The 16127-nt window shown below is 36.1% G+C and overlaps 2 protein-coding genes across 2 annotated transcripts; one reads left to right on the forward strand and one right to left on the reverse strand.

Annotated features, from left to right (window-relative positions):
* Positions 1 to 5147: 5147 nt before the first annotated feature.
* LOC131597941 (uncharacterized) lies at positions 5148 to 6962 on the forward strand. The gene has a single exon (XM_058870597.1). The coding sequence runs from the start codon at positions 5148 to 5150 to the stop codon at positions 6960 to 6962; it is 1815 nt and encodes a 604-aa protein (XP_058726580.1).
* Positions 6963 to 12513: 5551 nt separating this feature from the next.
* On the reverse strand, positions 12514 to 15125 carry LOC131595294 (small ribosomal subunit protein bS1c). The gene is made up of 7 exons (XM_058867607.1): positions 14747 to 15125; positions 13925 to 14200; positions 13719 to 13799; positions 13355 to 13636; positions 13162 to 13272; positions 12962 to 13048; positions 12514 to 12795 (listed from the first exon to the last, which is right to left on the reverse strand). Exons 1-7 carry the CDS (start codon positions 15029 to 15031, stop codon positions 12694 to 12696), a joined length of 1224 nt encoding a protein of 407 aa, XP_058723590.1. The 5' UTR covers positions 15032 to 15125; the 3' UTR covers positions 12514 to 12693.
* Positions 15126 to 16127: the final 1002 nt, after the last annotated feature.

Below are 16127 nucleotides of genomic sequence, written 5' to 3' on the forward strand. Positions count from 1 at the left end.
CTCGAAATATCGGGTGGCACCCGAACCCGAATCCAAACCCAGTCAACTTGGGTTTTCGCCCGTTGACTCGGGTTCGGATGCGAGTGGGCCCCGCGGGTTTGGGTCTGCCTGCCATCCCTACCTAGATCAGCCCATGAGGAGATCTTGCAGACTCATCAATCTGAGTTGGACCATACAGACGATGATCTTCCTCGTTGTCGTGAGATAGCTAACATGGCACGGGTAGGCATTGTCGATAATTTCTTCCCTAAGGGGTCTGATCACAGTCATATACTTGATGGTATCATTAAGGTGACAGATGAGACATTTTTGTACCGTCAATATCGTGCCAGGACAGGTGGGGCACTTAACGGTAGAGGCAAAGTAGCCATCAGATGACGTGGTGTACGCAGAGGCGGGGCTAGAGGAAGAGGAGTGGAGAAGGATGTTGTCCGACACACACAATAGTGATGTCTATGATTTTATTGATGTCTGTATTTTGATTATCTATTTGACACTATTTGGATAATTTATACGATGCATTTTCTTGGTGTACTATATTTCATTGCCTTTAAATTGCACTACTTTGATGTACTATAATTTGATGTTCCATTTTAGTTAAAAATATTGGAGTTTAGGAGTGAAATGTAGTTGATATGAAAATATAACAAATGGTTCCGTAGGTACATCTACAGAACAATATGTTTTTAACACGTTTCATAGATGCATCTACGAAAGATTCACTAAACTGAATTAATTTGAATTTTTCCACATTCACTATGTTTTTAATGCTTCTGTAGATGTACCTATGAAAAAAACAAATTTTGTTTAAAAAAAAAAAGGTGCTTCCGGATATGTATCTATGGAAGTAGGGGGCATAATTGGAATTTCACCAGGTGCGTAAGAGTATCAAGGAATGTAATGAGATATTCTCTTTTATTTTTCAAATAACCTATTTTTCACATAATTTTTTAATGTCTTGTATTTCTTTTTACAAGTTGGTGTCAAATAGATCGGCGCTCTCTTTGGTTTGGTTGTTATATGCAATTGTAAATTCATTTGGTGTCTCTTTTATTTTAATTTATTATTTTGTAAATTCACTTGTAAGTCTCAAATTTAGGACTTTCCAAAAAGTACAAGAACTCCTCATAGGATTTGTGAGCTAAGAGAATCGAAGAGATGAAGTTGAGGATCCATACTTGAATTATAGGTCACTTGCAAGGCATGAACCAAGTTGAAAATCCAACCAAATTTGCATAATCTTTTATTGCAGACCACATTACTTGCAAATCTCCCTCTAATCAGAAGATTACACACACTTTTCAGCCATTGTCCAAGTATTTTGGCCATTAACCATTGATTCATTCCATTTATGGCACAAAGGCTTGACTTCCATTACCATAAACGTGCTTAAATCACCGAAATTTGTTCTTGAGCCCATACCTTGTTGTTTATAAACACAAAAGCACCACAAAACTAACAAGCAACACCCTAATGTTCAGAAAAGCCTCCCTATGTTCTCTACTAAAGCTTGCCAAAGTCTTGGAACCATGAACTTCAAGATTTCTTCACAAAGAAGCAAACCAAATCAACTTAAGTTTGAAACAACCAATTGCAATGATTCCCCCTCCCCCCAAACCATAAATGTCCCTTATAAATAAAGGCCATTGCATCTTGATCCAAACACACAGAAAATCCCAAAGTTACTCCCTCACCCAAAAGCTCCAAAATTCCACTTTGCATAAACTTGTGATTTTTGAGTTCCAAACCAATTGTGTGCAAACTAACCATCCAAATACCTCATATACACTACATAGAAGCTACAACAACATTAACATTGCATCTGTAACAACTCAAACATCATCCTCCATTTCTAACTTTTTTCACTTGCAATTTGATTAGAGTATAAGGATTCAGGCTATCTCAAGGTGATTTAAGAATTCAGTTAGCATCACCAAGGTCCCACGAAGTTATTCCGATCATCAAAACACTTATGGGAGTGCTCTAATCCAACCTTCGATCTACACTGCAAGAGGTAAGTTCTTCAAACTTGAACTCTAGCATTTAAGTACCATTTTCAGTAAAACTCGATTCTATTATGTTTGTTACAATGTGAGGATCAAAAGCCCTCAAATAGTTTTCATTTATTCATCATGATCATCATTTAATTTAAGTTTGAAAAACTAGGGTTCTTGAGGTTTTCTGGGAAATTCTTGAGTTACATTTAAAATAAATTTATGATTGATACATATTTGAAATCATGGTGAAAAATGGAACAAGTTTCATTTTTACAGTTTTTCATTTGGTTGAGAATTGAGTAAAATCGAATTTCTAGAATTTGTGATCTCGAGGTTGAAGACGAAGTTCATAAATTTGAACTTTGGAACATGTTTTAAAATATAATCAATTGAATGCATTTTGGTAAGTAGATGTATCAGCACCCCAGTGGTAGAAGCGTGCATTTTAAGTCTCTCTTCATGCCTAAGGGTGCGAGTTCAATCCCCCCTTTTGCCATTTTTTCCCATTTTTATGATTTTCAACATGTCTTACTATATAATTTTTTGAAGGCGCCTTATGATAAACACAAACATCTGACCTAATGGCTAAGGTTTTAAACTGTGACAATGAGGGTGTGGGTTCAACTAGGGTGGACAAATTTCAGTCGACCGATTCAAACCGACCGACCCATTGTAATTTTTGTGCAAACGGCTTGAATTGGATCGGGTGTCAGGTTAATTCAGTTTCTTAATTTGGATAATATAGAGTTAATTCGGTTGGGCTCAGATGATTATTTTGAATCCACCGGAAACCAAATTCGACTGAACTCAATAATATTTAATTTTTTATTTTTATTATTATATATTGGTACATTTTAAAAAGGGTTAAATATATAAAACTCCCCCTGTAATATAGGCCAAATTCGCTTTTTCCCCCTGTAATTTTTTTTTCAAATACCCCCCTAAAATGTAAAAATACTATGTCTTTTGCCCCCTAAGTATAAAGTTTACCACCCTGTAATATTTTTTTTGTTTGATTTTTCCCCCCAGATTTGGTGTTAAATTTGCACGCTTAGGGGGGTAATCCAAACAAAAAAATATTACCCTAGTGCGATAAGGTGGAAGGCCAGACAGACCCTTCCAGGAGAGGCACCCTTGATGGAGTACAAATAGAGGTTGGATGCTCTGACGCTGGATGATGTCATTTGGACACCATATACAGGTCACCATTCTCATCGTCCTTTTGATGTATCTTCCTTATATTCAGGGTATATAAGACGGGAGATTCATGTGGCTAGACACTTGCTGAGAGGTGTCTACGCCAGTATGGTTATATACAAGGCATCCCACGACCGGTCCCGGAGGCTCCAGCTGGTGGCATTATCGGCGATTTCAGAGTCACATCCTCAGCTCCTCCCGTGAGATCATGGATACAGCCGTTGCGGTTCAGCAGCCTGGTGATAAGTGCTTTATTCATGCTAAAATGACTTATTATAATATAGCACTTATCTTGCTTATTTGACATATTTCTCACATAAAACCCCCCAATTATTGAATAAACTATTATTGTGCAAGATTACTTGGCTTGGTTTGTTTTTGTGCAGGATTTGGCCTTAAGCAAAAAAACCAAAAAACAGAGCATTCGCTGCAGCGAACTTTCTTTCGCTGTAGCGAACTCCAGGCACTCAAAGGCAAAAATCCAGAAACAGTGCATTCGCTGCAGCGAAAGGTAGCGAATGGTAGCGAAGGCCCGATTCGCTGCAGCGAACCATATTTCGCTGTAGCGAATGAAGTCAGAATCAAACTTCCCAGTTTCGCTAGCAGCAAGCAGTAGCGAGGTACATTCGCTGCAGCGAACCATATTTCGCTGTAGCGAACTTTGGCGGTTTCTAGAAGATTTAAATTGCTTAAAGCTGAAGAAAACATTCGCTGTAGCGAAATATCCTTCGCGTAGCGAACTCTGGCGGTCAGAACAAAGACTTAACAATGAAGCAAGGCATTCGCTGCAGCGAAACTCCTTTCGCGTAGCGAACTCAGGCGGCCAGAACTGCTATAAAAGGAGCAGAACTCATTTCAGAAAGGATTCATTCACTTTTGTACCTTGTAATACTGATATAATAAAAGTAGAATAGAGGTTTTTAGGGAGAGAAAGGTGGATACTCATCAAAAGTCGGGAAATCGCCGTTGATGTCATTCCAACTCAACTCTTCCATTGTTCATCAAGCTACCATGAGTAGCTAAATCCCTCTCTTGTTGGGATTGGTCGTAATTCACCGAAACAGTATGTATTCTCTTTAATCATGGCGTTATATATAATTTATGTTTGAATCATTATCGTTGTTATCTTCGTTTTACCGTTTATTTCATGGATAGAATTGATATTGACAAATACGATTCTAATCTCGATCCAAGATAAAAACTATTAAACTCTAAATGCTAGACATAGATTTAGGTTTAATATTCACTTCAAGTATTGAAACTTAATGCTACCGTATCGTTTAATAGACTGAGAAATCGTCGATTAAACCATAAGGTAGAAATCTCAACAAACGTTTAGACATGAACTTTGTTATGAGCAATATGTGATGATATTGAAACAAGCATACATTATGTATAACTGATCTAAGATTTACATATTGAATCGGTGGATGAAAACCAATTCCCAACAAGTCTTTTCCTCTGAAATTTATCTTTCGTTATTTACGCATTTTACTTTCCGTAACTTTCAACCAAACAAATTTGAAACTCTATGCTTAGAATTATAGAAGTTGTTGAACGGTTTTGATATCGCCCCAATCCCTGTGGATACGATAATATAAAATACTTACATTTGAATTGTACCTTATACAACACCAAATTGGCGCCGTTGCCGGGGATTGGCGTTTAAGATATTAAAACATCGCAATCGTTTCTATACTTTTAAGCTTTGTGCATTTGTTATATATTGTATATATTTTTCTGTTTTTCGCAACGTTTGCTAAAGTGTTTGGATAGGTGAAGAAAATTCTGTTTATGCTTCGAGGAAAAAGTTCAAAGGAGCAACTTCTTTTTGATCCCGAGATCGAAAGAACAATCTGAAAGAACAAGAAGCAAACGAAGAAACAAAAATCCAAACAGAAAAGAAAAGGAGCATTTACATCAACTTCCTCATCAGATTTATCAAAAGAAACAATGGCTGAAGTTGTTAACGGTCCGTGTGAAAGTAGCCCAAGGCGGTTCGCCCATCTCACCAACAATCCAGCTGCAAGACGAGCTGAGATGAAAACAGGATTGCTGCAAATTATTTATGCTAACCCTTTTGCAGGTTTGGATCATGAAGATCCATACACTCACCTCACTCGATTCTACGAAATAGCTGGTACATTAGGTGCACCAGAGGCTGAAGAGGAAGCTGTATTCATGAGGCTATTTCCGCACTCTTTGATCGGCAAAGCAAAGGATTGGTACCTCGATCAATCAACGGAAACCATGACGAATTGGAATGTTTTAGAGAGAAACTTCCTTAGCAGGTTCTTTTCTCACAACCGATTCATGGATGCAAAGACAGCTATTGCCACATTCACCCAATTTTCAAATGAAACTTTGTGTGAATCCTGGGAACGCTATAAATCCATGCTACGGAAGTGTCCAAACCACGGTTTCGATGACATGTCACAAATTCACATTTTCTGTAATGGATTATTACCTCAACCGAAGCTTTTACTTGACGCAACAGCTGAAGGTTCCTTGATAGCAAAAAGTGCAGCAGAAGCAATTTCAATCATTGATAGGATGGCTCTCACAGATCACCAAGTTCAACACAATCGAGGTACCGTACAAAAGAAGCCTGGAGTTTTGGAATTAGGTACAAATGATGCAATCCTAGCACAAAACAAACTGCTCACTCAAACCGTAGAGGAATTGACAAAACAGCTTTCCAAGCTTCCTCAACAACTCAAAGATATGCACGGTTCGTCGAGCACATCGCAACAAGTAGCCTTTTGTGAACTTTGTACAGGTGACCATCCAACCGGTTTCTGTCCCCCGATCAACGAAGAGGTAAAATATATGGGAAATCAACAACAAAGGCAAGTTTCGTACAATCAAGGTTATCCACACAACAACAACGCAAGCTATGGCCAAAACCGACCAAATCAGTACCAAAGTTACACGCAGCCAGATAAGCTTTCAAAGATCGAGGATACCTTGAATCAATTCATGCAATTGTCCATGGCAAACCAAAAGAACACCGATGCGTCGATTAGAAATCTTGAAACGCAAGTTGGGCAAATTGCGAAGCAACTAAGTGAGCAACAAAGAGGTACGTTTTCTGCCACTACTCAAGTTAATCCCAAGGAAACTTGTAATGCAATCATGACGAAAGGCGATGACATTGTTCAAGACAAAGTTGGGGAGAATTCAAAAGGTATCGTGGTAGATAAAAATCAAGAAAAAAGAAAACGTAGGGAGGAGGAAGAAAACAATGCGGATCCTGGAAAAGTTACCTTACCGGTTACCATTGGAAATATCTATGTTGATAACGCTTTAGTTGATCTTGGATCAAGCGTCAATCTTCTTCCATTATCCACCATGAGAAAGATTGGAGATATTCACTTGAAACCTACAACAATGAAGTTGCAACTTGCTGACAAATCAACCACAGAACCAATTGGTGTAATGAAAGATGTAATGGTCAAAGTGGATGGTTTTCGATTTTCAACTGACTTTGTGGTAATAAGCATGAACAAAGATGAAGACAGTCCTCCGATTTTAGGTCGTCCCTTCATAAAAGCATCTCGAATGATGATTGATGTGGATGAAGGGAAGATGAAAATAAGGCACAAAGAGGAAGAAGTCAACTTCAAATTGTTTCAACACAAAGAGAATGGCTATTCCAAAGCTAAAGCTCCTGATGAAAAAGGCCTGATATTGAAAAAGATAAATGGTAAAGAAAGGCCAAATGATGGTGGGAAGGATGTTCTGACAAATTCATACAAACCACCGTAAGTTTATTCGAAACAGGCGTCGAGCTAAATGACGTTAAACAAAGCACTTGTTGGGAGGTAACCCAAATTTTCATTGCTTTCATTTCCTTTATGCATAATTAATAGTAAGTAGGAAGGAAATGGCATGACATAGCACAAAGAAAATTCTGCAGAAAACAGAATTATGCAGAGTTCGCTACGCGAAGCCCTGCTTCGCTGCAGCGAACGCAGCAAGTTCAGAAAGAAAAAAAAATATTTTCCAATCATGCCATCTTCTTCATTTTTGATTTCTATGTGTTTTCACTTTTGAGCTATAGATGACTCATGACCAATTCATAATGCTGTGGTCCTCTAATAATAAATTGAAAGAAGAAGCATAGAGTGGAAGATCAACTTCACATAAACCAAAAGAACAAGGTTGAAGGACATGAGTTGAAAAGATTGCACTATCCAAGGTACATGTTTAAATGCTTTCTTAGAATTTAGCATATACATGACATGAGCAGGCTGCATAAAACCAGTTCATACAAACCTATGCCATGACATGTTTTCATATGAATCACTTAGTTCTAAAAACAAGAAAGTGAGGTAACCTTCCATTGTTCACTATATGCTAAGGAGACTGACAAATTCTTGTTTTAACTCGTTTGATTCATGCTTAAATCTTGCATTTATGTTGGTAATCGCAAAGACATAGAAGGGATCAAGGCAATTCTTTGAAATTGAGCATAACCACTAAACCAAATATAGCCTCATCGTCCCTTGTGAGTGAGTGATCTTTTGCAACCCCTTTTGAGCCCTATGACAATGAATCTATCATTAATGAACTGAACAATACATTAGGTAAACCACTTAGTGGATATTGTTCTATAGCTTTGAAAATCATAAAAAGTTCATATATGATAGATTCTATTTTTCCTTGAATATAACCCTGAAACCATGATATCTTTTGAAAGATCTCAATGAGCATTCAAAGCAAGTAAGGTATTGTTCAAGTTGGGGAGAAACGAGAAAAAGACTTTCTTCAAAATAAAAGAAAAAGATTTGAGAATCAAAAGAAAAAAATTAGAAAATGAAGAAAGAAAAAGAAAAGGATATAAAAGAATGTTTTCAAAAGGAAGAAATAAGAAGTATTGGATAAAAGAGTCAAAACTTTGAATGCTCTTCTAATCAACAACCTTTTGTTTCCATTATCCATAGAAATGACACTTCCTTGGTACCTTGGCCACATTACAACCATAAAAGACCTTAGTGATCTATGTTCTTGCTTATCAACATATTTTGCTTGGATGAAAGTATGAATTGATCTAGATGTTAGCAAAATTTGTCATGTGAGAGATCAACATACCTCATCATTTTCACTTATACAAAAAGTGTGGTAAGTGTGATTCATGATTAACATGTTTAGTGCTTTGGATTGATTGACATGGTTTTTATGTGGAAGACTTGTTTCATGAATATGTCTAAGTACTAAAGGAAGTCATAAAACATTTATCCTTGGATGTTCAAACTTCAAAGAGCCATGTGCCTCCTATACTTCATTGAGAAATTTGGTTAATCATGTGAAGGTGGTTTAGAAACTCTTACTTTTGTTTTTACTTTGATTGAGGACAAGCAAAGATTCAAGTTGGGGAGAGTTTGATAAGTGCTTTATTCATGCTAAAATGACTTATTATAATATAGCACTTATCTTGCTTATTTGACATATTTCTCACATAAAACCCCCCAATTATTGAATAAACTATTATTGTGCAAGATTACTTGGCTTGGTTTGTTTTTGTGCAGGATTTGGCCTTAAGCAAAAAAACCAGAAAACAGAGCATTCGCTGCAGCGAACTTTCTTTCGCTGTAGCGAACTCCAGGCACTCAAAGGCAAAAAATCCAGAAACAGTGCATTCGCTGCAGCGAAAGGTAGCGAATGGTAGCGAAGGCCCGATTCGCTGCAGCGAACCATATTTCGCTGTAGCGAATGAAGTCAGAATCAAACTTCCCAGTTTCGCTAGCAGCAAGCAGTAGTGAGGTACATTCGCTGCAGCGAACCATATTTCGCTGTAGCGAACTTTGGCGGTTTCTAGAAGATTTAAATTGCTTAAAGTTGAAGAAAACATTCGCTGTAGCGAAATATCCTTCGCGTAACGAACTCTGGCGGTCAGAACAAAGACTTAACAATGAAGCAAGGCATTCGCTGCAGCGAAACTCCTTTCGCGTAGCGAACTCAGGCGGCCAGAACTGCTATAAAAGGAGCAGAACTCATTTCAGAAAGGATTCATTCACTTTTGTACCTTGTAATACTGATATAATAAAAGTAGAATAGAGGTTTTTAGGGAGAGAAAGGTGGATACTCATCAAAAGTCGGGAAATCGCCGTTGATGTCATTCCAACTCAACTCTTCCATTGTTCATCAAGCTACCATGAGTAGCTAAATCCCTCTCTTGTTGGGATTGGTCGTAATTCACCGAAACAGTATGTATTCTCTTTAATCATGGCGTTATATATAATTTATGTTTGAATCATTATCGTTGTTATCTTCGTTTTACCGTTTATTTCATGGATAGAATTGATATTGACAAATACGATTCTAATCTCGATCCAAGATAACAACTATTAAACTCTAAATGCTAGACATAGATTTAGGTTTAATATTCACTTCAAGTATTGAAACTTAATGCTACCGTATCGTTTAATAGACTGAGAAATCGTCGATTAAACCATAAGGTAGAAATCTCAACAAACGTTTAGACATGAACTTTGTTATGAGCAATATGTGATGATATTGAAACAAGCATACATTATGTATAACTGATCTAAGATTTACATATTGAATCGGTGGATGAAAACCAATTCCCAACAAGTCTTTTCCTCTGAAATTTATCTTTCGTTATTTACGCATTTTACTTTCCGTAACTTTCAACCAAACAAATTTGAAACTCTATGCTTAGAATTATAGAAGTTGTTGAACGGTTTTGATATCGCCCCAATCCCTGTGGATACGATAATATAAAATACTTACATTTGAATTGTACCTTATACAACACCACCTGGGCAGTGTCAGGATGGATACTTGGAGTGGTTCCTCAGAGTGTCGCACCCTAGGTCAGCCCCACATCTGCTGCAGCATCTGATGTTCCAGGGCCTTCAGGTGTCAAGGCTTCTTCACCACCACCACCACCACCACCACCACCAACTCCCGCTGGTGACCAGGACAACCACCACCAACTCCCGCTGCTGCATTACATCGCAGTTCACTTGGATAGCCTCATGGGTCTGGAGAACCCTGATGGTGAGGTCCACAGTATTTTAGCTAGGTTGGCTAATATTGCCCGTGGAGGACCTATGTGATTTATTTTTTTATGATTGTATTATTTGTATATTTTGTACAAACATCTTTTTAATGGCATAATCTTTTTTGCTAGTACATGTTTCGAGTAGATAAAGAAAATAACATCAATAACAAACAAACATAGTTAACAAACACCAGATGACAAACAACAAGCATAAAATTGACAATCAGACTCTCCAAAAGTATCGGAAAAATCTCAACCGTTTAAAAAACAAAAAATTTAAACATACCGGAAATTTAGTTTATTTGAAATTTTCGGTATACCGGAATTTTGTAATTTCCGGTATACCTGAAATTTCAAATAAACTAAATTTCCGATATGTTTTACCGAAAATTTAAAATTAATTGAATTTTCGGTATTTTTACCGGAAATTTTAAAGTGTATACCGGAAATTTTCAACAAAATTTCTTTGATTTTCAACTTTTTTTAACATGGATAAAATGGGAATAAAAAAAATGGGAGGTGGCAGGTGATAAATGCTTAATTCATGTTAAAATATCATATTAAGACATAGCATTTATCTTACTTAAATGAAGAGTTTATAACATCAAAACCCTAATTATTGAATAAAAATACTATTGTGAAAGTTTACTTGGTTTGGTGTGCATTTGTGCAGGATATGACCTTAAAGCAAAAACCAGCAATCAGAGCATTCGCTGCAGCGAACTATATTTCGCGTAGCGAACGCCAATGCAATCAAAGGCAAAATCAAGAAAACAGATAATTCGCTGCAGCGAATGTGTAGCGAAGGCCCGATTCGTTGCAGCGAGCCATATTTCGTTGTAGCGAACAAAGTCAGAAGAAAATCATCCATTTTCGCTAGCAGCGAGCAGCAGCGTAGGAGATTCGCTGCAGCGAACCATATTTCGTTGTAGCGAACTTTGGCGATCAGCTGAAGGCGGTTCAAACTCAAAGACTTAACCATGAAGAAAAAGTTCGCTGTAGCGAACTTCTGTTCACGTAGCGAACTATGACGGCCAGAACTGCTATAAATAGAGCAGAAACCAGTTTAGAAGAGGCATTCACTCTTTAACTTGTAATACTGGTAATAGAAATAGGAATAGAAGAGGATTTAGGTAGAAGGAGCTGGATACACATCAAGAGTCGGAAAATCGTCATTGATGTCGATTCAACTCCATTCTTTCATTGTTCATCAAGCTACCATGAGTAGTTAAATCCCTCTCTTGTTGGGATTGGTCGTAGTTCACCGAAACATCATGTATTTTCTTTGATCATGGCGTTATATATAATTTTTGTTTGAATCATTATCGTTGTTATCTTCGTTTTACCGTCTATTTCATGGATTGAATTGATATTGACAAATACGATTCTAATCTCGATCCAAGATAACAACTATTAAACTCTAAATGCTAGACATAGATTTAGATTTAATATTCACTTTAAGTATTGGATCTTAATGCTACCGTATCGTTTAATAGGCTGAGAAATCATCGATTAAACCATAAGGTAAGAAATCTCAACAAATGTTTAGACATGAACTTTGTTGTGAGCAATACGTGATGATAATGAAACAAGCATAAATTGTGTATAACTGATCCGAGATTTGCAAATTGAATCGGTGAATGAAAACTAATTTCCAACAAGTCTATTCCTCTGAAATTTATCTTTCGTTATTTACGCATTTTTACTTTCTATATTTCAACCAAACAAACTTGAAACTTTATGCTTAGAAATATAAAAATTGTTGAACGGTTTTGATATCGCTCCAATCTCTGTGAATATGATAATACACAATACTTACAGTTGATTTTACTCAACATCAGCAGGATCAATTTTTGGGGTGGCAAGTTAATTTTTCCTGATAGAGTAAAGTCACCGAAGTTATGAGACAAGTCAACCATTGTGTTGGAACCATGAAATTTGCTTTGATGTTTGAATAAATCTCATTAAGTTTGTATTGTTACACACTTTCTGATCCACAATTTTTGTGTTAATTAGTAAATGTAAACTAATAAAATCGGATACTAGTCAAGATTGTTTTTGCATATTACTTTGATGTTGATTATTACATGTCTATGAATAAGTAAATTCATATTTATGAAATTGTCAAGTATTCCTTCAACTTTTAACTCAAACAATTTCTATGGATCTAGTTTTTTTTTCCCTTCTTTCTTTCTTTCTTTCTTTCTTTCTTTCTTTCTTTCTTTCTTTCTTTCTTTCTTTCTTTCTTTCTTTCTTTCTTTCTTTCTGATATTTAACAATTTCCTCAAATAGATACATAGTAATAGATTATTTATATATTTTTTCCAATTTTACAATGACCACGAAAGATAAATACCTCAAACAGAAGACAAAGATAACATTAGGTTTAGCATTCTACAACAATACATAGATCAAATTGTGTAAAAAAAGTTTAAAAAAAAGGTTAAGACCTCTGAAATCGCTCGATCATTAATCTTCAGCTGGTGGTATTTCACTTAGATCCAGTCCCTCTGCAGGCAAATCTGAACCAAGTGGTCCTAAGATGCCGTCGTTGCTAAAAGTTAATCCACTCTGTAAAACAAACGATAAGGGTTCAGTACAAAGAAGCCATCTTGTAAGAAGTGGTTTTTTATGCTATTTTGATTTTCCGATTTTTGGTCATCTTTGATCCCTTGCTTCTGCTTCATTTTCATCAAAAGTCCATATTCAAAAAAAATATATATTAACAAGCAAATACCTCTGGCTGGAACCTAAGCATATCCGCACGAGCCATGGCTTCTGCTTGCGCTATTCTCTGTCTGAATGTCTGAGCCATCTCCTCCGCCTATAAGAATAACACATAGCAATAAATAATTTAGCATCTTGGCTTCTTCTAGCATAATCATAGTTTACCAATGCGGCAGACAGAAAACTAAAGATATTTTCTCTGAAATATACCTTCTCGAACACAAGCGTTGGATTACGAATCATGTCACCAGGTGTAGGTTCCAACTTCTTTGTTGAAAGACTTACTCGGCCTCTCTCTCGATCATGACTTAAGATCATCACCTAATCATAGAATAAATGAGATTTTATATCAACACGACACGTTTAACTCTACTCAAATATATAGTTTTTTTTATATGTTTACCTTCAAACTATCACCGGGTTGAAGAACAGTCTCAATATCCGATATACGATCATGACTGATCTGACTGACATGAAGGAGGCCACTGATTCCACCAATGTCAACGAAAGCACCATATGGCTTAAGGCTTTGCACAACGCCAGTGACTACTGATCCAATTCCTAATTGTCCTTGGGAACCGGCCACAGCTTTGCGGTGACTGAGGACAAGTCTGGATTGTTCCTCATCCACCTCCACAAACTTTAGAGGAATCTCCATCTCAATTATCTCTTCTCCCGGTGTTTTCTACAAAGAAAATAGGCAAAAGGTTGAGTTTTGAGTTCAATGTATGCAAGTGTATAAATGTCAAAGTCGGTAAAGAGCTAACCGTTGTAATCTGTGAGAACGGAACGAATCCTTTAAGGCCTTCAACTTCAGCCACCACACCACCTTTATTTGCTTCAATAAGCTACCACACAAAGGGCACATACAATACGAGTGTGTGAATAAATCAACTCACAAAAGAAAAACAAAAAATGTTTTTCGTATGCTAAACATTGACCGAAACTGAATTGCTGAGTAAGCAAAACTCACCTTACCCTTCACAACAGCATCTTCTGCTTGAAGCTGTCTACAACGTTCCCACGCAAGGTCATACTGGAGAGTTCTTAAACTCAAGATCATGCCATCGTCAACTTCATTTTGACCAATGATTAGAAATTCCTCTTTCACACCAGTAAATATGCCCGCTTCTTCTACATGCTTAATTCTACGGATGCTTGCCTCTTGCAACGGCAAGTAAGCCGTGGACTTTGCAGTAATATCAACAAAAGCTCCAATAGTATCCGTGCCAAACACAGTGCCCAGAACCTGAAACCAAACCAGCAAGAATCACCAATGTATTTCAGATCAGATGTATCTTTGGTTTATCTTTTGGAAAAGCCAAAAGCAAATCTAGAAGTCTAGAATCGAATTTACCTTCAGAATTAATTCTACTTAGCTAGAATTTGTAGCTTTTGGTAAATATGATTTTTATGGTTCAACTCAATTTTGCATTAAGTTATCCAAACACAAATCACTTTAAGTTCAACCCACTTATAACCCGAATCAATTTTACATACTTAATTCATTCAATATCAATTTTTTCCACCGCAGAACCAATCATACGCGTCTCAAAGAATTACCCCCTAAGAAACAATCTCATCACAAAAATTAGGTATTCAACACACCACACCAAAATGTCAATTCAACAAAAACCCCTTTTCATCAAAAACTAAAAAAAAAAAAATCCAAAATTCAACCAAAACAAAGAATCAAACTAAAATTCAAGACAACCCCATATCAAAATTCAACTAAAACAACATCAATCAGCAATAAAAATCACAACTTTATACAACAAAAAAAAAACGAACTTGCCTTACTCCCAATTTCAGTCTCAGTGTCAAATTTCTCGAGAGCTTCAGAAAACTGATCAACGGTAAACGAAACACTCTCCATTGGAGCAGTGCGGCACCTGTCATAAGCATCTTCAAAGAGTTGTTTCAGCTTGATTCTTTCTTTGTTATTTGCACTTGAAATTGCAATGGAACATACAATGGGAAGAGCACCACTGCGTCTTTGCTTTTGAGCTAGAGTTGGTTTCCAGAGAAGAGGGGTCCATTTTACACCGGTGAGTTGCTGAGCCACAGACGCCATGGCCATGCTAATATCTCTCTATGGTTTGTTGAATAGATACTCTTTCTATCTGGTTCGCTTTTTTTATTTTATTTTATGGGATAGAAGATAGATAAGGTGAGATATGTGAAATGGATATTGCATTTTACATTTTATCTATATCAATGGGGATTGCATTTTATTTTTTATTTTTATTTTCATGTAATAAAAAAAATTAAAAGATACTGTGCTAACACTATAAAAAATTGTCATCAAATAGAATTTTTTTTTTTCTTTATAATTCTTAGGTTCATAGGGAAAAGAGACCCTATTAATCTAGAGTTCTAAACTGAAGTATGAACACGAACCAAATATTATTTCTACAAGGAATCGAACTTGATATTTTCTAAGTATCCTCTTTTGTAGGAGTTCTTTTATCACTCTGGAGTAGTATTTTTTAAAATTTAGAGAATGATTTAGTAATTATGGTTGAAAAAACTTAAATGGATGGTTAGTGAATATGTAATGTGTCAAAACTTAGTATTCATTAATTTAACTTTATTTTCTTATAATTACCCTATAACTTCAATTACAATTTATTTTCTTTTGGTTGACTATAAATTTAAGGTATTCAATGAATATTATAATACCTAATCGTTTAAATCTAATATCTTAATTGATTAAAATTTAAAAAGGCGTCATCATTTTAGACGGTTAATTAAAAACCGATTAGCATTAAGAGCTTAATTGATTAGAATTGTCTTTAATCGATTAAAATAATTTTATAAAAAGGTACCCTTTTTCTCATTCTTCTATATCTCTCTCATCTTAATATTTTGGCTTCTTCTTTTTATTTTATTGTATTTTTTGTCGTTGTTATTTATGTGTTTACCATCATCGTCGTCATTATCATTAAAATGGCACACAAGAGAATTTGTATCGCCAGTAGCTCTTCTGCAAAAGCTTATGTTTTCGAAGAATCTTCATCTCAAGATAGAGAAAACACCTTCAACAAGGAATTTGCCATTTGTCAATGCATATCAGCTCATTATGAAAATTATTTTGAGAAGTTTGAATTCTTCAATTGCTTCATTCAATCAACTCTAAGGAGTTTGGTCTGCAACAAGCCAGTAGAGATGTTTTT

This window comes from Vicia villosa, linkage group LG4 (genome assembly GCF_029867415.1).
Source record: "Vicia villosa cultivar HV-30 ecotype Madison, WI linkage group LG4, Vvil1.0, whole genome shotgun sequence".
Lineage (NCBI taxonomy): Eukaryota > Viridiplantae > Streptophyta > Magnoliopsida > Fabales > Fabaceae > Vicia > Vicia villosa.